This window comes from Pseudopodoces humilis, chromosome 2, assembly GCF_049639895.1.
Source record: "Pseudopodoces humilis isolate 2021_Gansu_Grassland_sample_001 chromosome 2, ASM4963989v1, whole genome shotgun sequence".
In the NCBI taxonomy this organism is placed as follows: domain Eukaryota; kingdom Metazoa; phylum Chordata; class Aves; order Passeriformes; family Paridae; genus Pseudopodoces; species Pseudopodoces humilis.
The window spans coordinates 59,538,492-59,562,728 of record NC_142201.1 but is presented as its reverse complement, the minus strand read 5'-3'; the positions used below and the strand labels follow the sequence as shown (position 1 = coordinate 59,562,728).

The following is a 24,237-nucleotide window of genomic DNA, read 5'->3' as shown; positions in this document are numbered from 1 at the left end:
CTTACATTTTGCAGCAAGGCACAGCTGCAGCAGGAAGCAGAGCAAGTGCTATCACCTCCTCAGCCCAGCTTCATCACTAGCCTCACCTAAGTAGCAGGTCAGATATTTTGATTTTCACACCCAGGCTGATGAGGCAACCTACAACCAGAGATAACAAATCAGGCTTTGTAGGGAACAGACACCTAATCTGTTGGTTTAAGGATGAGAAAAGTGTTGAACTGAGCAAAGTTCTTGCAAGAAAATAATTTTATGCCTATGCAGAAGCAAAAATCCAAGCACACAGGACAGTAAATTTTTACCTGTAAAACTACCTAAGATCAGGCAAAGGTTGTGAACTGTGTCTAAATTTTATCGCAGTCCCATCCTAAGCCAGGAAAGGTTTTGCAAATTGCACTCATGCACAGGCAGATAACCAGATTCCACTGGGTGTTTCTGCAGACCTAACCCTAACTCTGCTGTATGAAGGGTAAAGAATGAAATACTAGGTAAAACACCCATGGACTAAGAGCAAAAACCAGGCAAGATGAGCAAGCCTCGCTTCATTAAATAAACTGGGAATCACCCACAGCAATGCCATATAAATGCATTCAGTCCTGCCTGATTTTTGAAGCTGTAGAGGATATCTGGGACTGGTTATCATCCAAGTAGAAAAACACCTGGGAATTCCCAAGCTAAGAAGTTACAGATGAACATTTTCTGAACATTAAAGCAACACAAGAAAAATGAGTCTGTTTGTACTACAGATGGACAGAAATTGCACCAGAATAAATCAACTTCTATGTACTTTTCTTACACAAAAAACATTTACCCATCTGACAAGTAAAGAAAATAGTCTCAAGAGGCTGAATATTTTTAAGGTTAAATTACCAGGCTATGTTTTTAAAAATAGTAGCATCCTGTTCTTCCTAGCCCAGTTGAGCATCAATCCAGGTGCTATTTTGCAAGGCAGTCTCCAAAGACATTCCTCAGCCTGCCATGCTGACTATCAGCAACAACAAATTGAGCGGCACTTCCATGATTTGCCTTTCCCTGTCCTATATTCATCTTTCTAAGCATTACTTAGTAGGTAAAGCAAGCTGTGCAAGTAAACAGACAAGAAAAAAAAATGTTATCGTATATGTGATGTTTTCACAACTGCTCTTTATTAGCTTCATACATTTTACAGCATTTTCCAGAGACAGGACGAGCCAGTTAAACTGCTGATTTTTTTGTTAATTTATCAAATTTGTTAACTAGTCAATAGTCTGCTCTGAAAAAAAAATGGAGAAAGGAGAACTAGAACTCAGTTTTATTTATTTTTGTTAAGGACAATCTCTCATAACTGAAAGGCAGAAATAAGTGCTTCATCCAAAATAATTAGATACGAATAATTGTATCAGTAAGGAAATGACTGACAATAGGATCTCAAAGAAAAAACAAACCCTCTACTTCTTACAAAGACATACAAAGTCCATTTCTAAGAACAGAGCAAGAAGACATCTTTAATGCCTTTGTTTTAACTGATACTTTAGAACAGCTCTCTGCAACTCATTTTACTCAGGAAAAATAAGGCGGCTATATGAAAACAATAGCTAGTCAGCTCAAAATCATTAAGCAGAATGTTTTTACCACCTACCCTTCACATAAATTTTGATTTTTCACAATGATTCATATCACAGACTCCACTTGAGAAAATTAGGAACACCACCATTTCAACTGTCTCCTCCCAAAATGAAAACTGTCATGATTCTTTCTATTTTTTGCCAATACGGACTGTTATATCAGTGAAAAGAATTATTTAACCCTAAATATGCATTAACTGATGGCTACTCCTTTAACAAGATCCAATTAAAGCTACTGCATAGGAATCAATCATTTTCATTCAAGTTTCTTGTGTTAGATCACTATGATGCAATTGTAGTACCTGTACAGCGTACGCTATTCAAGGGCAGGCTTCTCCTGGCAGTCTTTTTTGCTTTATCCAGTAAAATTGTGCCATATGTCTTGCCACTCTAATTGCAACAAAGTCTCTAAAGTACTTAGAATTAGTATTTTCTTTTAAGATCAGTTTGGAATTTTTCATCTCCCTTTAATGAAAGTAAGAGAATTGTGACAAAGTGTGAGGAACCTGATAAAAAATAATACCTCTTTTTGATTCCTTTCATGGAAAAATCCACATAACCTGAACATCCACTGCTGGATGAACTACAAATGCATGTTGTGGTGAATAAATAATTAAAGCATCCAACCTCATAGTAACTGCTCTTAGCCACTTACCTCTGGGTAAATAACCTAGAAAATGGAATATGTAAATTTTGTATTTGTATCACATCAGTAAGCTGTTTGTTGTACCTCTAATGATTTGAGTTTGAATGGACACTAGAATTTTTTTCAGTCTTATACTGAATGCACTAGACTGTCTATGCTCAGAAGATGTAATACAACTGCAGACAACTTACTGGTAGTAACCTGCAGCAGCCAAGCATCCCAGATAGCACTTACCCTGAGCTGTCAATTACAACTTGTTCTCTCTAAAGTCTGAGATCCATGACTTCAGGATTCCCCAAAGACAGCACTAGATTGCTAGGATGCTATAGAAGGAGGGAGGTATGTCTGCTCTGGGATATGAAGCATAATGCAGTAATGTGGGCATCACTGGAGAACTAACCCAAGAAGTGCTCCTGGAGCCATATGCAAAGCAGGTACTCTCCTGTTTGTTCCTTGCTGTATATCACTCCTACAGCAGGCTCACACAACTGGGCTAACCTAGGCAAGCTGCAGCCTGGAAAATCCATCTAAACCATGCCACATGGACCTACCTCCTTCAATCCCACTGCCATGAAAACCCTTGCAGAAAACCCCATGTTTACCCCAACTGCTAGAGATTGAACATATTCTGTGACTTGATGTAAAAGCACGTCTTAATAATTACTTGACAATTTCAGAGATCCTTTAATATGTAAAAGAAGTAACCATACCCAAGAATCCTCCTTTATAGCACCAAGCCCCATTAGCATACCTAGTAGAAGCTGCACTCTGTAGTCCTATCAGTCATTTTCTCCTGAGTTGCAGCTCTCGAACTTAAGCTCACACAACAAACCCTACTACTTCCCAAATGAACAGATTCAAGTGTAAGGTGGTGCTGAAACTTGCCAAACCAGGTTGGTCATATTTCCTGTGACTCAATCCACTGTCACAGATTTTACGGTGACCCTAAATATAGGGTTTTTTCTTTACTAATGAAGAAACAACCCTATATTAAAGACTGTTTTAAAATTTTTATTTTAAATGATCCTAAGTTCAACGAAAGAAAAAGTATTGAAAAAACACAGTTAAAAGAACTTTTTCAAAGCTTGTAAGGGATTATAATTCAGTAAGAATACACTAAAACTGGGACAGAATCATAGAACATCTTGAGTTGGAAGGAACCCATAAGAATCATCATTCCAATTCCTTGCTCCTTGCAGGGACATAACTGTACATAACTTTACATAGCTGTAAAAGATTTCAGTTTGCTTTTCAATAATTGTAACTTTTAATTATTACAATAAATATGAACGATCAATGTTAAGAAACTGTGCAGAGTAAGCAGACATAAGGGTTATTGCACAATGGATCAGCTGAATCTCCTATGACCCAAGGCTTCGGGTTTCAGTTTTTGGCACTGGATTCCAGCAAGTCTTTTGCTTCATTTATTTTTGTTGCTAAGTAAGGTGATCCACCTGAGAAGAGAAAGGGGAAAGGAATACTCTTTACATATTAGTATTAAGTACCAAACTACCTCACTTGCAGCATCTCTATTACTCACTTTTATTAGCTTTTTCCTACACAAATCCTTTTTATACAAATGACATTGACAAGAAGTAAACTAATTGATAAGGAAACATAAGAAATGTAATCAAAACTGAAATCACTGTGAATAACACAGAACACCTTGTCTCAGTGAGAAGACTGGAATGTGAAATCACTACAGCCTGTGATTTAGATCTGCAGTGGGATGCTACTGCAAATGTATACAAGGTCACCTGTCCTGAACATTCACTCAAACCTAGCAGCTATTAATTCTACTCATCCTAAAAACTGAGAGGTAAAATTTTAAAATAACTTTGACAAATAATTATTGTGTGAACATCTCCTGTGTGATATGCCCAGAGTTACCAGCCAGAAACCATCACATTAAAGCTATTTAAACATGGTATGCCTTCTAACTCCTAGTGCTGAACACTGTCATTGCTCCACGCTCCATCTAACAACCTGATTACAGTTCAGCAGTCTTTTTGTGTTTGGGTTTTTTTCACTCTCCCCTTGAGCGCCAACCATCTGCCCACACTCACCAAAAACAACACTGCAAGGTCTATATCAGTCTCCTACCACTTACTATAATACACCTATATTTTTATATGAAAATGTGATTCCAGCAGTACTGCGCACTGCATAGCATTTTCCAAGGCATTTGTTAATTTTTTTTTTTTCATTCACTATTTCATTCCTTCTATTAATCAGTAAAGACAATGATAGAAGAAACATGCAGAGCTAGTTGTAGACACATACAAATAAAAACGTGAGGCTTGCTTAAAGACATTTTTAGGACACTGCTTGAGGAATCCAAATCAGTACAAAGTCATTTCATGGTGTAGTAAAACTACCAGAAAAAAAAAAAAAAATTCCATGGTTTGGTCTTGTTTGAGTGTTCTAGTTCTAATAGATAAGCCACACTGGAATAAAGTGAGGCAGGGCAAGGAATGCATAATGAATTGGCCATTGAAAAATTAAGTTATTTTTTTCCTTTTTTAAAATCAAGTAGCTTTGTAACAAGGAATTGGATTACTATATTGACTACTGCTTCCTTCACAGAGTAGATAAGAGGATCAAACAAACAGTAAAGACTAAAACCTGCAATAAACAATGCATTCCAAACAATTTTTAAACATGCATTGATTTGTACGTGTCTAGAATACAGGATCTTAAAGTAAATTCAAATCTGTTGGAAGTGTTTTCACTGCATTTACATCCTTAAGTGCCATATTAATTTTGGAGCCCTCCAATGAGAGGAAATTCAATCTCATGATTGCCTAAGTGTTTGTTTATAATTAAGGCAAGTCCAAAAGGTTTCTTTTTTTTTTTTTTTTCTGTGAGGAAATGTTATTTCACAAAATTTATAACTGATAGTATACAATGTATCAATATAAAAACACGTTAAAACTGAACTGTAAAGATTAATAAGCAAACATTTCAATAGTACTCTCTGGTCTTGCTATTATGCAGATTTCTATATATTTCTTATTTATTTCTAATATTTCTCGTTCCAACCGTTTGGCTCTCAGAACATACACAATGTAAAATCTGCAATTATTGCTCTTTCTTCTATCAACTCCAGGTGGCAAAATATTATTTTAAAATTACATTGTACCATTGAATATTATTTTTAAATGAACATCTGTGCTACCCAAAGCCAGAAGTGATCTATACACAAGCGAACAAGCCTCTCTGTGATGCCACATGTTCAAGATTACTCCAGGCCCTCACTCTGCAGCTGAAGATATTACACAAGGTTTTTTCTACAGCCATGACAGAAGAGCTTCAGGGGCATCGAGAGGCACAAATCCCTTCAACTGGTGCTCCCACTGAGAAAATGCTCTGTCTCACCTTCATGCAGGAGGGCTCACTAAATCCATCCAGACCTACACTATGCCCCAGCTTCAGGGGCATGAAAACTCTAAGAGCACAGCATTAAAATCTTTGTTAGGGTCGTTAGGATCTTTCAAACCAGAACCATCTCTTTAGATCTACTCAACATCCACATGGAGATTCACAATTCTCTCTGGCTCACATGTCCACATGCTGCTACAACAAACTTAGAAGTTCAATATTAATAAAACTTGACCTAATAGGGACTCTGGTGGTTAAGAGACTTTTGACCACTGAAATATATTAGAAATTAAGAAGAGAATTTCCTTTCTAGGTCTGAGCAGCTTATACATTATAAAAAGAGTAAAAATCAAAGTTTTAAATCAAACAAGCGGGACAGCTTTAAAACTAAACTGAGGAGTGAAGAGAGAAAAGCACCAACTCAACACTTCCCATGGCCAGTGGTCACACTTACTTTTTCATTTTCTTAAAATGAGGTGCTGGTAGGGAGCCTGTAATTCTGTCAAAAAGATATAAAAACCCTCTGATTTCCCCTTTTGACTTCTGAAATACAGTGCAACTCATCACCATCTGTTATTTTAAAGTAGAAACAGCAATGAACATATGGGCTTTCTTTCTCAACCAGCTGTAGTGTAGTTAAAGTTATAATAATAGCCTTTCTCTAAGGTAAATTTACATTAAAATCCGGCCAGTAAAGCAACAGTGCCCAGCTTTACATTCTTTCCAAGTGAATTCCATAAAGTCTGAAATTCATCAATGATGAACATAGTAACTGCAAAACATTTCCCCACAGAAAGTTACCTTCATGCATACAACTGGCCCGTAACAGTTCAAAACAGGAATTTTAGTTTAATGTAAATTTTTATAGCATATTTTTCCTTATTTTTAAAGAAGTTTTTGCCAAGTGTGGAAAACTGGTCCCCGAGCTCACAGTTTTAACTGAAGCAGCACAAGTACAGAAAACAACTTTAAAGGAAAATGAGTAAAACTGGTTCATAAAGCTCAGTTTATCTGAGAGAAGACACACAGAAGCTCAAGTCAATAAATAAAAAAACAAATGTTTGAACTTGATGTGGTTATTTACACAGCTAGAAAACTTAAAGGATCTCATTTAAGCCTCTTCCGTTCCAGTCCTACTTAAAAAAAGTAAAAATTATTTACCTTTATCAGGATGATTCAAAATCATGATTTTCCTATGCGCAGTTCTGATTTTGTCCTTGCCAGCAGATGGACTGCAAAAACAAACTGAAGTGCTTACAAGAAATGCCAGAGCACTCATGCTAAAAATTAACAGTTTATACTGGCTTCAAAAATAATTAGAACTTGAGATTTTCACCATCTTGTGGACAAAACATAAAACTGCATCTCCGAGGAAGCAACAACAACAAAGGCATGTAAGGCAAAGAGAATGACATTTTTCAAAAGCCTGTGTATTTGACACATACAAGTAGATTTCAGGCTTTTGGAAAATGCAGTACATCTACTCATTTAAAATAAAAAATATGATGGGGGGAAAAAATAGGATAGCCCCAGCAGTTCTAGAGTATATCTGGTTGGTTATTCTAGCATTAAATGCAGAAAACACAATTTTTCCTCCAAGAAAATAAATATCTTTATGACCAGTGACAAAACAACAAATATTTAATATTATCACATTTTGTTCTACTGTAAATATTTTTATAGCAGCTATAAATATTTTTTTCTTTCTGCTGGGGCCTGAAAAAAAATGCCTGTATGTGTTATTTTTGCAAATCTGTTCAACGTGTTACATTCAGGGACACATTGATTTACAGGTGCTACCTACATAATGTTGTTTACTTCAATGACATACATAAAATATGTATTTGGCCTAAATTAAATACAGAATAGGTACCTTACCAGACAAACAACCACTTATGGATGCACTATGCCAACACTGTAAGGCTCTTGTATGCAAAAGGACAGTTTGAATGGTTCAGTTTTTTATAATTTGTTAATATGCAGAAATGAATAAGTGTTTTCCACTTCAGGTGACTTCTTAATCAGTGATGATTCAATTAATTAATCTTTCTGTAGATACAGCTTGAATGCAAGGTGTCAGCCCAACTAAATTCCTGAGGTAAACAACCTTTCTAATTATTATTCTGTCACAGTGAAATTAGGGTATGTTGCAAAAATAGTTCACAGAACTGCATAAGAAAAGAATACTTCAACTGAACAGAAAGTAACCTAGAAAGTAAGAAACAAACAGAGGGTGAAAGGTCTTGGATTATATAAACACAAAACCAAAATGATTTATCACACAACTATAAATAACAATCATCTATATTTTGATTTGTAAAGCTGTTTTTAACACTAAAAAGGAAAGCTGTTATACCACACTTAGAACCTCAGATGGCCAGACCATAGCTGGGGAAAAGTGGCAATTGCTTATTACAGACAATCATGAAGGTCTGCTCAAAGAAGCAACTGTGAAAAGAGGGGTTTACTTCAAATTTGCTTGGTTTATGAGCTATTGCTTATCCCGCAATGAGGTCTAAAGATTCTTTATCACTAGGAAAAAAAAATGTAGTATCAAAATCACATTTTCCTTGACTCACAATCTGAGTCACACCAACGTCATGCAGCCTTCTAACATCACCAACTGGCCGAGAAGTCTATCACTGTGGTGGGAACAGCTGATATGCTGGAGGGCAGGGCTGATATTCAGAGGCACCTCAAGAGGCTGCAGGAATGGAACCTTTCACAAAATTCCACAAGGACAGGTGCAGAGCCTGGTACTTGGGATGAAGTCTCCCTTGCAATGCTAGAGGGTAGGAAATGCCTGGCTGGGGAGTAGCTCAACTGAAAGGGACCCAGGGTACATCAAGAACAATTCTCCACTGCAGTATGTTACCATGCCTTCAATCCAAACAAAAGTCACATGTTTTATGATCATTTTATTGTTTGCTTTTTAGTTTAAGCAGAGTATTAGAATAATTTCTAAGCATTTAAGTATTTTACAAAAAAAGTTTTGGTTTTACAAAAATTGTTTTGCCAAGAGTATTCCACATTCTTGCAACATGCATCTACTTCATTCAATGCTTGCTAAAGTAAAAACATATCGATGCAACACACTTACCTTACACCTAAAATAAGACTTGCTTCTCGCCTACTCATTTTCTGTTCAAATCCTCCTTTATAGTATGACGAAAAACTCTAAGAAGAAAGGGAAAAAAAGCAATAATTAAGTTCATGTACAAGGTGCCAGGGACTAAACTGTAGTTATATGACCTCATTTAGAGCATGACATTCATCTACAATTTATTTTGAAGGCATGGAACGACTGGAAATCAGATAATATGAAAGGACTTCTCCTGAGTGATAACACATACGAAAAACAACTTAAAAATAAATACCTGTGTCTTCACAATTTTCTACTGGTAATAAGGGATATTAATAGCTACAACCATTAAAATCCTGCCTCCAGGCAAAAAAGCCTGGAATCAAAGTACATACTAGCATAGGATGGTAGGTACAGTGCATGTGTTGGGGAGGGCATGGGAGAAAAAGTAGGATAATTCTTGAGAAGCACTGGTACCATCACAAAGGAAAATGCCAAAAGTGACAATACTTTGGCATCTATGGATGTCATGGACAATTACTCCAGATATTTCTACAAAGAAAGTAAGTAAAAAACCCCAACAGAGACAAGAACAGATTTCCACATGAAGAAATATTACTTCAAAAAAGTGTATCATGAGTTCTTTGAAGGAACTCTGAAAATAAACAAAAAGAAAAAAAAGAAGGCTTAGCATAAAGCCACAACCTCATTTCAGGAAACCACTGAGCTGGAGAACACTGGAAAATAGTGAAGTATATTGGGAAATCCTAAGCCTTTACATCCTTCCTTCAGAACCAATGACTGACAACTATTAGATACAGGATCTGGGGTTAATTTTTTTAAACTCACTGTTGTATGAAACTCTATCCACTGTTTTAGGAGGGAAAGAAAAAACAGTGGGAAAAGAACATTAAAAAGGAGATGGAGATGAGAGAAAATCATTACAGGAATTGTCATTGAGAATGGGTTGAAAGTATATTTGTCAACCATAACTCTATTTTAAATTACGAAAAAAACCCCAACAAACTACGGAACCACCACTGACGGTTAGCAGTGATCACAATGTGAATGTTTCTGTAAGTCCCAGAGGTACCAGATGTATCTCCAAGCCTTGGGGAACTGACACACAGAAATTGCTCAACAAGACTAAAGTTTTCTCCTCAATGCAAAACCTATCAACCGGGGGAAAATCGGTTTCTTTTGTTGCTATCAAAGGGAAGTCTGGCCCAAGAGCTGAGACTATTTTTAAGTATTCCCTTTACCCCCAAGTAAAATATGCCTGGCCCTTGAAAAAACACTCTTCTCACTAAATACAGCCATTCATATTCAGTGAGAATTTTGCCTTATGTCTACACAAGCTCTCTTATACAATTTCAAAACCATTATATAGCATTTAAAGGGCTCTGTCTGTGATATCTAAGCAAAGCCTTTAAGCTTAGGAGAGATATTCACCCAAAAGCATTGTTCAGAAATACTTCACCAATTGCTACCATAAACTCACATGCAACCACAGGAGAGATTTTTTAGTGTGCTGTTATGATCCAAGACTAATTTTGTCTTCCTTCTTCCCAGCCCAAACCATGAATAAAGTAACCACTATGGTAACACTATTGAAAGGATAGTGGACATGCCATGCCAACAATGAGAATCTGTGGAGCAGCCGCTTCTGTAACTACAGGGTACCACAAGCCAGGTCTGTAATAGTGCACAGGGACATGACAGGTTAGAGGGTACAACACTAAGGGAACACACAGCACTTCTCTAGTTCTCAAAAGGGAAATGATGTTAACAAGTTAATGGCCAACAGCTAACACCCTTGAAGAGCAGAACTGCACAGAAATTTTCAACAATGCTCAACAATTACTACAAGCAGAAGAGAAAAGTGTACTCTAACGTTCTCTGAAGTTTTTCCAGAAACAAATGCTCCCAGAACAGTCTAGGTGCAGATGGCTTCCTGAATTCTTCTCTGCCCTTCAACTCTGACATACAGCTCTAATGCAGGAGAACACTAGTTTGCTATTAATGTACAGAAGAACAACATTTGAATTTTCTTTAACATAGCTGGTCTCTGTTCTTGGTAGATTTTATCTAAAACACTATTTAAAATGAGAGACTAGGGAGGGATGGCTGCAGGCTTACATTCAGAAATATTTTTTCATGTTTTTAAAGCCTACTTCTTTGACATTGTTCTAACCTTAGGAAGCCTTGGTTCACCTCCAAGAGGAATGTAAAAAGAAATTCTGTTACCTCTGTCTTTTCACACACAAAAAAACCCATTGTTGAATTGGTCTCCAAGAAAAAATATTTTATTCTCATAAGTGAAGGATGTAGAAACAATAATCAATTCTTAAATTAAGATCTCCACCCTAAGCAGAATTTAAAGCAAAAAGAAATTTTTCCTAAGTTTCTAATCAACTTTTTCCTGTTGGTTAGAAAAAAGAGGAAGAATCACTGAGACTTCATTTTGGGCAATACCTTGGCAAATTTCTAGCTCCCTAATGAAACCACTTTTGAATGCTATTCAAACTGAAACATTTTTTTCCTAGTTGCAAATTCTAATGGCTGGAAACATATTTTTCTGTTACGAGAACTTGATGAACAGACAGTTCTAGACACCTGATTATTTATTAGCTCCAGCAATTGCAGAGAAAATTCTGTACTGGAAAAATCATTGAAATGAGCTCTTCATTCTTTTATATTATTTGAGGGAAGGGGAGGAGGTATCATTTAATTTACTTAATTTCCTTGCACGTTATTACTGTTTAAAAATTTAAGTGAGTCCCCCTTTTTGAACAAATACTATGAATAGGTTTGGGGCATAGGGAGGGCCAGAAAATGGCTGCACTTGCTTTGCAAACATCTGTTCAGTCTTGCAAATCTTCACAAAAACAACCAGATATGAAAATCCAATGCATAGGGACCATGACATCTCCAAGATACTTTTTCTTTCATACCACAAGGAAAGCAAAATCACTGTTTCCATGCCAGTTAAGAGACTGAAAACACCAAAACTGAGACCATACATTACATTATATGGACTAGTGAATATTTCTGGAAACTATATGTTGCTGCTCCAGGACCAATACAGTCCTCCACCAAAAAGGTAACAAACACCAGAGGGAAAAAAAAAAAAAACAAACACAAGAAAAAAACTACAACCACAAACTATTTAGATGCTGTGATATAATATACAATTTTGTTAATATCAACTCTAATTTCCTTAACTTTAGTTAGAAAAGAAATCTTATGAAATGGACTGCATTGTTCTCTGGAAACTTTATTTTCAATTAAGGACAAGAGAGATGGCTGCTACCCTCACCTCTGAATCAAGAACTCTCTGAGTCTGAGCAGAATCAGATCCAATAAGGGAAGTGCAGTGAGAAAATGTAATGACATGCTACAGAAGACATAATTTTCTTATGGAACACAGAGTTTCATAGCTGTGGGATTTGAGTATTCTTACAGTTCATCTGGCCTAGAATTGCTGTTTCTGTCTTCAATATCTTCTACCTATTTGTCTGTCTGTCTTTCAATCCTCAATATCACTGATTCCACAAAGAAAGGTAATGAATGCTACTAAAATACCTGCTTCTTTATTTCACACTTCAAGGAAATATTAATAGTATAATTAATGGCATTAATTCTGAGGAAGACAAGCCAAATAACTATTTAGGGCTATGCACCTTCTAGCAGCAACAGACTCTTCTCACTACACACAGAAACAAAACAGTGTCCCTGCCATTTGTGACACCAGTGGCAAAACTATGCTCAAACTAAAAAATCATTTCTGTGGGAGCAGGCATTATGACTTGTCATAGGGTAGAAATGACAATGTTTCCTCTGGTGTCCCTCTCCACTAAAAGAAAGATGGTAGAAAACTTCAAGACTAAATTACAGAAGCATTTACAAATATATATTCTTAAATATGAAGTAACTATCTTAAATGAGAGGTAAAAATTAAGAATAAAGCTGTTACTTGTCTCTGCTTATTATTTCTGACTAAGAGATTAAGTGCAATTGTTGACTGAACACGTTACTTATTTATATAAGTAAATAGGAAATGTAAAATCCTCAAGATACAGCAAGCAGCATTTTAAATGATCACTTCATAATTGCTCAGCTTGACCTTTCCCAAGTCATTTATTAGTGAGCAGACAGAAAGAATAAACAGCATCTGTAGTACCTTGTCTGATTGGGAGGGACCAACATCAGCTCTGATTTCTACTGCAAACAGAGCAGGGGATGCATTGTAAAAGGAGAAGGAAGAGTGAGGGCATACAGAGGGAAGCAGCTACATTTTAAATAGGCAGCTTTCACAGACTCTCAAGAAAAAGGAGGCCATGAGGGACAAGGTTTCATTCTAGAAAGCTAGAATAAGCACTGAAAATTACAGTGACCAAGTTAGGTCCCTTCAAATAGCATAGAAAGCCAGCAAAGTAACACTGAGCCCAGGCACTAAGGGTCATGAGATACTTTTTCCAGAAAGCACAGGAAGAAGTACCAACTGCTTGATAACCTTTGTCAGTACAGTGTAAGGGGCAATAAGCTGTCAAGAAACATGACAAAAGTGCTAATTCACAAATTATACCCAGCAGCTTCAAATTCCACAAAGTAATGTAAAACTACTAAAAGCAGTTTGAAGAACAAGCACTTACATAGGACCTTTGCATTCAATCTTTTCTCTATTGTTTCAAAGAAAAAAATTAATTGTTAAGGGGAGAAGAAAAAAGTATTAAAAAATACAAACCAAGACAGCAGTAACTGTACAGTAGTGAAAAATCAAATAAATTTGGCTAAGAATTTTAGAAGTATCTTCAATTTGGACCATGGCTGTAGAAGAAAAATATTATCACTATCCTCTCACAAATATAGAGCCAGCAAACATACAAAATAAATGGCAAACAGGAAGAGAGTTTTTACTGTCTCCAGTAGAGCTCATCTTACACTGAAAACTTGCATTTTCAAGTTCAGAAATAGAATAGCAGAAGTGATACCCTACTGGAAAACAACACACAATTCCAGGCAGAAAGGCAGGATGTGAAGGCAAACATAGGATACTGCTCCAGGGACTAGGAACACTTAGAATGCAGAAGCTCCTGGTTTGCTCTTTATGGTTGTTCATGAATTCTGCAGGAGTCAAAGTCATTGTGGTAAAAATGAGATAGGTCTGTAATGAGCTTGGCTCAGTCAGTATTGAGGGGTGCAGTTTCCTAGGAACAGACACCTCTCCGTGCAGTAGCATGTCACATTTCAATGTGTTAAAAAGAGTCACTGCCTGCTTTCTTATGTGAATGTATCTGAATTTAGATTCTCTAGCCTATATCTACAAATGGATAGAAAAAGAATTGCTAGAGTAAAACTGCTAGGGAGGGAGGGTGAAGACTGAAGCACTCCATACTCTGAAGCCACATGTACTGCTAGCTACATCTAGCAGGCCTGCAAGTCAGCCTGCATCTGTATCATCTGAAAGCAATTTAATTCACAGTACCTCAAGTCCCCTCTGTTGTTTTGGCAGGCAACTTGGGAATATCTCAAAATTATTTTTTTTTAATAGGAAAAAAAATCTGGCATTGGTCTCACAACAGCAATGCAACAAGAGGGACAGAGAGCAAAAAGAGTTTTCCAGGAGCACCATTTCTGGCAAGCAAAAGCAAATGTGGACCAGCCCCAAAAGGACAACTGAATCTCCGCCCCAGGAAGCTTACTTTGATCAAGCTTGTACCTTTAGCACAGGAACACCAAGCACAGATGGCAAATAAATTTGGACCGCAGTGTCTGTCTAGACAGGCTCTGTGCTGCAACTGGCCTAACATTAGTAGGTATAATGCTAAAATCATGGTTTAAAAAAAACTACCTTTAGTATATTTTTCAGGAAATAATAATCTGCAACAACTACTCCCTGAACATGCTCACCCATCAGCATCCTGAAGGGAATAGCATTCTTTTGCAGCAGTTAAGTGTACACAGACTATGAACTCTGAAGGAACACACTGCTACAAGCAGACATCTATCTCATTGGGAATTACTTCAATCAAGCAGGAATGGAACACATGCATTTATTTACCAGAGGAAAACATAGCCACTGAAGCAGTAAGCAGACACTCTCAAATATTCCCTGCATATGCATCCCCCACAACACTCTACTTCCTGATTTTTCACCTCATTATTGTATTTTTTAACCAACAGGGCAAAACCAAAGAACAAAAACCTGGTTGAAAGTTCAAATTAGCTGGGGAACAAGAAAAAGACAACTCATATGTTAACCAGCACATAAGCTCTCCCATCTCCATGGCAACCCATCCTAGAAGTTAATCAATTTGTCTTCTTGATTTTTAACACTGTATCTAAAATACTAAATTCTTTCACTTTTAGCTGCTGGAAATGAAACTGCATGTCATCACTTTGCAGTATTTAGGAATTAGTGACTTTCTCACAGCGTACTTGAACAATTCATCTTTATACTTACTAGTAAAGGGTTCTAAAACAAGGAATATCAGCAGAAAAAACTGCAACTGTTTATCAAACTCATAAACATCTTTTGATACAGCTTCATCCACAGGGATTTAAAATATAGCAGACAGCATGCCAGAACTTACACAGTAGGGTGCAGCCCTATCCTAGGAAAAAAAATTATCTACCTGGCACTTAACTTTACTTAACATAAAATGTCTCCTTTCTGAATACTTGAAATACAGAATCATAAATTTAGCACAAAGTAGTATCTAAACTTACAGAAGCTGAAATCCTCTTTGCTGCTTCTGTAATTGTCTGCTCCAATGGTTTCCAAACACGGAAAACATAACGACCTGAAAAAGATGGAGGTTAAATAAAATATTCACTGAAATGCAAAAATAAAAAAATCAACCCACAAACAAGCTCCAACCTATGTCCATCAGCTTATAGCAGAAAGAATTTTGGTTTAAAAAAAACCCTAACTATTGGGAGAGGGAGAATTTTTAGTATACTGCATCTAAAAACCTAGTCCTGGACTGCAAAGACTCATTGTGTTTACTCACTATTTAACTCACTAATAAATAGTTTTAAATACATTTCAATATGGTAAATGAAGATATCTCCTCGTGAACTTTAAGAAAAATGGTGGCTTGAAACATTAGCTTTGGGAATACATTATTTATTAAATACTGTTCAAAGGTTATGTCTTCAAAAAAAGAAATCCATGTACTACACATTTCTTGCTGTGATGCTGTATGCTTAATTACACACCTTGTACATGCTGCATTTTTAATTTTGTTGCAAAAAGATGATCTTTTGGGATTCAGAACCATTCAACTCCCCACTAGCAATGAATACCTATAGCTAGGAAAGACTAGAGGGATTCCTGTAAGGCTGTGTTCCCAGAAGTACAAAGCAGGTCTATCAATACCAGAATCAAGATTTATGCCATGTTATTGGAGGATTTTCCATGTAAATCCTCTCTTCTTATTAACTATTCTTTAGCAATGTAGCTTACTATTATACACAGTAGAAAAACTATTTATAAAATGTGGCTCTGCTTCATTCAAATAGCATCTCACACTCATTCTTAAAACACATATTGTGTCTGTAAGTTTTAGTGATCTAAGCATGTGCCTATGTTAACACAGAATTTAAAACCACATTAGAGTATCTCTGTTGAAATGTTGTGATGTACCATTACTTCACTCTCTTCTTAATGCTTTCTGTTAACCATTATTTCGTGTTAAACTCATGCCCTGTGTTCAAACTAGAACCTATTTTTCAGAGTAATAAACAATGTAGTATGGAAACAGTTAGTATGATAAAACACTAGTCACTAAAACCTTTTATTTTCCTCTATTTCAATTTGTAGAGCATCACCTTCACATCACAGCATCTTGTTGCACTCTTCTGTACTAAAGGGCCTCCACATTGCAGTATGTTATTAAGTAAATAAACTTTTTGCCTTTTATTTTGTAGACAAAAAGCAGATGGAGCATTTTAGCTGCTGTCAAAAAAATTACCTTCTTCAGCTTTCTTCACCTTCTTCAAAAATAATTTCGGAATTTATGACTTTGAAGGGACAGGAACTGTAGGTGGACATAATTTTCTATAGTACTCTCAAGTAATCTTTCCACTTTCCACTGTTTATATTCATAAAAACTTCCTTAACCCTTTCAGAAACCGCAGCTCACAAGTGAGAGTTCCACTGGTAATTTACCTTACCTGCAAATGCAAAAGTTGCAACACCAAGCCCAAGTGCCATCATAGTCCTGGCCTAAAGCAGAGAAACAGGAATCAGAATAACAAGCAAGTCCTAATTTGGTATATATGTACCTTTTACTGTAACAATGAGTATTTCTGATGTCTGATGTGGACATTTCATTTATAACTTATGAAAGGGATCAAAGTAAGTTCTGTATTCCACAGGCTACATTAGATTTTATAGTTCATTATATTAACCCACACCAATGCATCAGGTTTAACCTGAAGTACCCACTAGCAAATCAGTGAACATACATTAAAAGCAGCTAATAGTATGCACTGATAAAAACAAGGCACACAACCATACAGGATTACTCAAAATTACTTGTGCAGACTAGTTCAATACAGTACATAACAAAGTATCAGTTTATTACAAAAACATGAAGAACTAACTCAAAACTCCCACATCAGGTGTATGTATTTTCCTACACAGTGCTTGAAAAAGTCAGGCACTTCAAGAAGGGTAAGAAGTATCCCTGTGTTGATGAAGAAGCTGATGAAAGGCATGAAGTACACCTTGAAGAAAGGACTGACTTCTCACATGTTTGCAGAATTCAGGAAAGGTAACAAGCTCTCCACTTCTGAAAAGCCTCCATGTAATCTTTGAAACAAAGGAAATAAACATCTGCGGCATTACCTGTCTTATCATACGACAGTTCAATAATGCCTTGAATTTTCCCCTGGGAAACCTGAGAAATCAAATTAGGTTTATCTTGAATTCAAAACATAATGGCAGTAAAAATGCTTTTATCATGAGACTATCTCTTCTATATATGACTTACTTCCACAATTATCCCATAACTGGTTTATACGTTTTATACAGGCAATTCTGACAGAAGGATTTTAAAGCTCCAACTTCAATATGAATGCCCTAATAACGGCATCTGGAGCCAAAATGTCTTAGCCACTAAGGTTTCTGGGGCTAAAATACTCTGGTTTTGATTGTACCCAACCTAATTTCTAGACTGTGGGAGCAGGGGAAGAGTTCAGAACTACTGTTTTCAAAGCCTTCCTAGAGCTGGCTTAGTAGGGCCTAGATCATGGGTTGGCAACTTGCCCGGCAAACAGGCAGCTGTGCAAGATGCAGGCACTGCCCTCATGCTTAGCGGCTCCTACAGCTTTGGCTGTGAACTCAGGACAGAAGTCACAGCCTCCTCTGAGGTCTCCGAGAAGCAGCTGTACTCCTCTGGATCTAGCATCTGGACCTCCCACGTACCTGAGGGGGAATTCTTGCCTTAGAAATTTGCCTATACATTTAGGCAAATATTACATTTAGGCATATATATTACATTTTAGTAATCTAGCTCTTCCATTTCAGTGTAGTCTTCAGTCTCAATATTAGCATTCATTTCTGAATGTAAAAATAATGTAGTAGCTTTATGTCTGTTGTTCCTTTCAGTTCCACAAAATTTCCTCTCATCTTTTCCCCAGGAAAAAGTTTAAGCATGTTATCGTAAATGGTAGATTATGTAGAATTGTGAAGCATACAGTTCATCTCCTCATGAAACTAAAACTCTTTTCATTTCTTCTCACAAATCAGATTTCCCAGGCTCTCAATATTCAAACATTCAAAAATATTCCTTCACTTGGACACGAACCACAAACAGCGACCTTTCTGGAAACAGCACAACCCTATAGGAATTCCATATTAATCTGTCCTGTGGTTTGTGACCGTGGATTAATATTCAAGAGTTTCCCCGACTTATTTATACTGAAAGCAAGAATCTTTTACTAAGTGGTTACAGTCAATTAAGAGCTCAACAATGTGTGAAATAGATGATGCTGGCAAAAAAAAAAAAAAAAAAAAAAAAAATAATGATTAGCCTGTGATTGTCCAAATTAAGTTATACTTGCTTTGCCACCAGAAAGGTGGTTTAAGTCAGCGGTTTACAAGACATGCAGGCTCCAACAAGGCATTAGCAGCAGACACCTCATGCTCATGACAGGCAAGACCAAGCAGAGACAAATAAATAATAGCAAGATTCTGTCAGCTCAGTGTAGTAGTAGCTTAAGTGTTTTTGCACAAGGGAGCACAATGTAGAGACTCCTGAGGGCCTTTGACAGAGTCGGCCATGTCTGCTGGAATGCTATAGTCCAATCTCAGTGGAAAGCACCAACAGCTGCTGGAAAGCTACTGTTACCAGGAATACAGCAGGTAAAAAACAAATCATGGCAGCAGCCCCTGAATAGAAGCTGGATGCAGGATCAAGGTGAAAATGAAAACAAGACAGAAAACTTCATAGAAGTGGTACAAACCTCAAGCCAGAGAGGAATGAAAGACTGTCCACACATTTAAGTAAGGTACAGGCAACAGAAAATCTTGAGAAATACTGGTTTACAGTAACTCAATGTATTTGCATTATAAGCATCTTAGAGAAGAGTCTCTTGCCACATATTAGCACATAAGTGATAACTTGACACATCAAAGCATCTTGAATGTTTGTTATGGTATACATGCATTCTAACCATATACGTGTGATAAAAATGGAATTTGGATCAGTGTGAGATTGCAGGTTTGGCTTTTTCCTTTTCAGACTCTCATAAAAACAGTGGCAACTTCAAATACTAACCAGTAAATTCTTTAAGTCCAACTTGACTCAGTTTCCTTTTCCATGCTCACTCAATTCAGTTGAATATTTAAAAGAATCAGTCAAGGTTAGCCTGGTGCTTTGAAATGTAAAGTCCAAAGCTTTAATTAAATGCACTCCTTTCACGTCAATATTAAATGAAAGAAACTCACTCTCTCTGTGGAAAGCAGCAGTTCATTTACAGCATGCTAATACAAATACACCATGATCATTTTTGTCTCCTATTGCTTGAAACTGCACTTCATAAGGGATAAATAAATAACTACATACACACTGACTTTCAATTATGACAGAATTGACCTTCCTCCCCCTCCAAAAATGCTGTTAAGAAACCTCTAAGATGTGGATTTTAAATGAAATCATTATGTTAAGATCCAAGAGGGAAATATAAAGAAATAGAATATTAAAAACTAACATCTGTCCCTTTCTTTATTCAATGAATCAGCTCCCAAAGGTTAGTCATCAACTCCATGCTATTCTGCTGATCTCGGTATTTTAATTTTACTATGTAATTCTGTCTTCAGCAACAAACCCTGTTGAAGGAAATTAATGAAAAAGTTATGCTAAATCCGTAAAACCTGAATTTTCTTAATCCTTTTCAGATATGATTATAAGAAAACACAAGCATTAGAAACGCAACTACAAGACCTGATTTACCTAAGCATTTGGCAAACAAAAGAGATAAAGCATATTAACACACAGTATGTTGGAGAACAGAGCTTTTCTGCCTGTTCCTTTAATTCTCCAGTAGCCTTAACTTTTTAGCAGAAGAAACAGGTGAGGATGAGATATTATTTTTGCAAATCCTCAATGCAAGGTGCCCTTCTAACTTAAACATATCCAAAAAATAAAATTACATATGTAATTCTTAGCATAAGAGTGTCTATGAAGTAAAAAAGTTAAATATAAAAACAAAAGCAGAATTTCAAATGCATCATTTTAAAACTTCGGCACAACACTCCTACATCTGACAACAGGCTGCAAATGCTAATGCTTTCCAAATGTTAAAACCTATCTGCCTGCATAGGATTTGGATTTTATACTGGTTCTTCTACCACAGCCTGTGGAACACCCTTCTCAGTCAAATTAAAAATATTTTGCTCTCCTCACCACTAAGTTTCATATACACAGCAGGAGCCCTACAGTCATTTGCCTCGGAAACCTACAGTGAGCAGAACAGAATAAAAAGTAGAGAGAAAATAATAATTTGTTTTCACGGGTTGAATGACATTTTGCAATTAATCCATGGTTAATCATGGACCAGCAAAATAGGAAGTATGTACCTATATTCACATAAATACACAAGTACATATTGCTTAACTAAAATTTTTCACTGTTTGGTTTGTTTGTTTGTTGTGGGGTTTTTTTTAGTTCTGTACACTGCCAAGAAGTAGGAGACACAAGTATATTAACAAAGCGTACAAAAATATTTCTGCAAATAGATATTCCCTTAAATAAAAATTATTGACTTGAAATCTAAATGATTGTTTGGTATGGAAGATAGAATAATGCTTCTATTCCTCAAAAGAGTAGCTACAGTTTATTGGAATACCGCTCTAGAGCAAACCACCTTACTAACACTATATGGAGGCATTTTGAAGTGGGATTATATTATAAATTCTGCGCAACTGATTTGATTTCATAATCTAGTGTTTTCCCCCTAGTCTTGTCCTTCCTATGAAATTTAATTTGTTTTCCAATCGTGAATTAAAAGTAATTTCAGCTAGATGCTGTTTTCCATACTGACACAATTCTCACGTCATTTTGTGTCCTTTAATTTACAGCAACCTTTTTGGTTTGTACATAAAGCTACCGCTACAGTTTCAGGTGGTTTTTTCAAATGAAATTGAATCAGAGCAAGATTCACTAATAGAAAAATTACAATAAGGTATTCAAATCAATCTTCTTCAGTATGTATTAATTAACAAAGGCTCCTACGGATGATCTTTGAGGATGCTGCTGCTCTTCCATTGCTCCAAATTCTTTTGTAATACAACCACAAGAGTAAATGTGACCCTGATCAAGTGACTTTCAGCTAATACCCTGGACTAAAGAATAAATTTCTATAGAAAACTGTAGATGTCCAGATTTTAGTCCTCTAAAGACCCACCTCAGTCTTCAGACCTCAGTAAGAACATGACAATACTCACAACAAAGCAAGCCACGCTAACTCCAAATGCAACTTTTATCCCAGACAGGTAAGAAGGCCCAAAGACTAGACAAAATTCTAGGAGTTCCCTGCTAGCATTCCACAGGGAGAATGGCCATAACAATAAGGAGTTTCAGAGACAGCTTCTTAAGATTACTTACTTGCTGTTAAATACATAAGAAGACTCTTCTATGGGGAAAAAAAAAAAAGTCCTAGACTGTAGTAACAATGAATAAATAACTTAGAGAACTGTGATTTTTAAAACTGTGTTTTAAAAAAGTAGAAATATTGTAGAGTCAACTCCACATACACAATTAGGTTAGGCAAGTAAGACTTTTAAGCCATTTAAAAAATGTGAAAATTTCACCATCTGGGCCTTTAAGCCGTGTGTTTTTCCCAATCATCTTTTTCAATGGGAACTCACAGTTCTCTGAACTAGCTGAAGTGACAGGAATGAAAAAGTGGGAGAAAGTCCCAGCATCCTTTCCTCGAGAGCACGATGCAGCATAGGAAACTTTGGAGACACTCTGCCTCCACCCAGCCTTTCCCACATGAGAATTACTTTTCTGAAACAGAGCTCTACAAAACCTTCAAGACTCAAACCTGCCAGTGGTAGTAACATTTGCACAGTGGGTGAAAACACGTCAGGTATCACCTTTTCATGGCAGGGAACAAATTTTCAGCCTTGTTTGCATATGCTCAGGCTGAAGTGTTCCCATGAGTTGCTGTGGAAGCCCAGAATATAAGGAGCTAATGTGTATGCTCCAAACACCCATTGGCTGTGGAGCCAACCAAGGACTCTTGGTAGTGACAAGACAAGAACTGCTGGTAATCACCAAGCGTTGTTGGTAACATGCCCTGGGAAAGAACAAGATGTGTCTGGAGAAGGGGGGCATGCAGAGGTAGGGCAGCGCTTTCCTTTGTTCTAGTTCCGGGAGATAAACACAGCACGGTACAGTACAGTGCAAGGATGAGGCAAAGTGGGCACAGACTGCAGTGGGGGATCAAGACCATCAAAAACCTCCCAAGCTCTCCAGCCTGTTTCCAGAATTGGGCAGAAAGCAAGAAATCTGTCCTCTTGGCAGAGAAAACATATCCATAAATGTAACCCCAGGCACCCCCAAGACATTTCATCAGCTGAACTGAGGCTGGAACCAGGACTGGTGATCTCGTTTACTCTCTCTCTCTCTCTTTTTCTCTCACTTTTCCTCTCTTTCTTTTTCTCTTTCTATTCTTCTTTAATTCACATCTTCTTTTCTCTCTTCCCTTTCACCCTACCCCTTTATCCATAACTCGCTGCCGTGTGCTTACGCAGTAGGTCAGAGCGAACATTTCCACGCCGTGTAACGCATCGATACAACTGTGATACAACTTTCTGATTGTGGACCCCCTGCCTTCGGTCGATCCCTGGGACCACGAGCATTTACGAACCTCGTGTGCCCCCTTCCCCTCACGGCTGGCACGCCACGCCTGCTGCACGGGCGGCACCGAGCCAAGCACCCTCTGTCCCCCAAGCTCCCTGCCCGGCCCGCAGGGCAGCGCAGAACGGGTGAGAACGGGGCAGCAGCGGCCTCACGGCCCCGGGGGTTGGGGGTCCCGCCATGCGCTCACCAGCCCCCGGTCCAGCTCGGCTTGGCCCTTGCCGGCGTCCGTAGGGGCCCGGGCGTACTCGGCGTAGCGCAGGCCCTCGGCGGAGGCCGCAGCGCCCTCCATGATGGCGAGAAGAGGAGCGAACACTACGGGTCGGCCGGAGGGACAAACAACCGCAGCAGGACGGAGCGCGAAGCGCCTCCTCCCTCGCGGCTAAGGCAGGCGCGACGCGAGCCGGGATAAGCGGGAAACGGAGCGATAAAGGATAATCAGATGTAGACATTAGGGATAATTAATGCGTTAACAAATAGATCAGGAAAACATTCAGGCCACACGGAAATTATTCGTGCCCATCTTCAGGAGACAGGATTTTAGAAAGGAGGTGGGGGGTGATACGTAAAGGACAACGCGTAATTAATCTGAGGGAAGAAAAAATAAACTTCTAAAAAGGCATTTTAAAATTTACATGCTTGCACCTCAGCTGATGTCTGTACATGTTTCATTGTGTTTATACTTTCACTCCCAGCAAATGCTGCCGCTTTGAATCGTAGTTCAGCCTTCTGGAAGTGCTCCTCGTCTGGTGCCTCCCTGTGCAGAAGTTGTCCATCGCCTTTCGTCCTGCACCACAATCAGTAAAATGCTCAGCCCCGTGTCCGTACAGCAGTGAAGGCTCTTCCCTTGCGCTGCTTTTCCTTCCCTCCTGCCTGGTAGCGCTGGCAATGGAATTGGATTATCTGCGGGCTGCTAAGCGGTGTGACTGGACAAAGAGTTACTCTTCTTACCTCCTATTTCAAACGACGATTGCTCTTCTGAGCATCTCCTAAGTATCTTTTTTAAGTACCATAGAGACGAGCTGACCACATTCAGCATTTCATTAACCTTAGAAAGACGTTTAAATTTAACTTTCTACTGAACAGAAGTCATTGTAAGTTGCATGATGATCCATTTGTGAAGAAATGCATTCATTTTTGCTTCTTCAT

At 37.7% G+C, this 24,237-nt stretch overlaps 1 protein-coding gene across 2 annotated transcripts; it reads right to left on the bottom strand.

Annotated features, from left to right (window-relative positions):
* Positions 1 to 1,120: 1,120 nt before the first annotated feature.
* DNAJC15 (DnaJ heat shock protein family (Hsp40) member C15) lies at positions 1,121 to 23,458 on the bottom strand. Of its 2 annotated transcripts, XM_005516394.3 has the most exons (6): positions 23,279 to 23,446; positions 16,892 to 16,943; positions 15,443 to 15,516; positions 8,729 to 8,805; positions 6,790 to 6,860; positions 1,121 to 3,701 (listed from the first exon to the last, which is right to left on the bottom strand). In XM_005516394.3, exons 1-6 carry the CDS (start codon positions 23,378 to 23,380, stop codon positions 3,631 to 3,633), a joined length of 447 nt encoding a protein of 148 aa, XP_005516451.2. In that variant the 5' UTR covers positions 23,381 to 23,446; the 3' UTR covers positions 1,121 to 3,630. The 2 variants fall into 2 exon arrangements, with proteins under 2 accessions (XP_005516451.2, XP_014107273.2); XM_014251798.2 differs by lacking the exons at positions 1,121 to 3,701; positions 6,790 to 6,860 and adding an exon at positions 6,871 to 7,836 and having other exon boundaries at positions 23,279 to 23,458.
* Between the last annotated feature and the right edge of the window lie 779 nt (positions 23,459 to 24,237).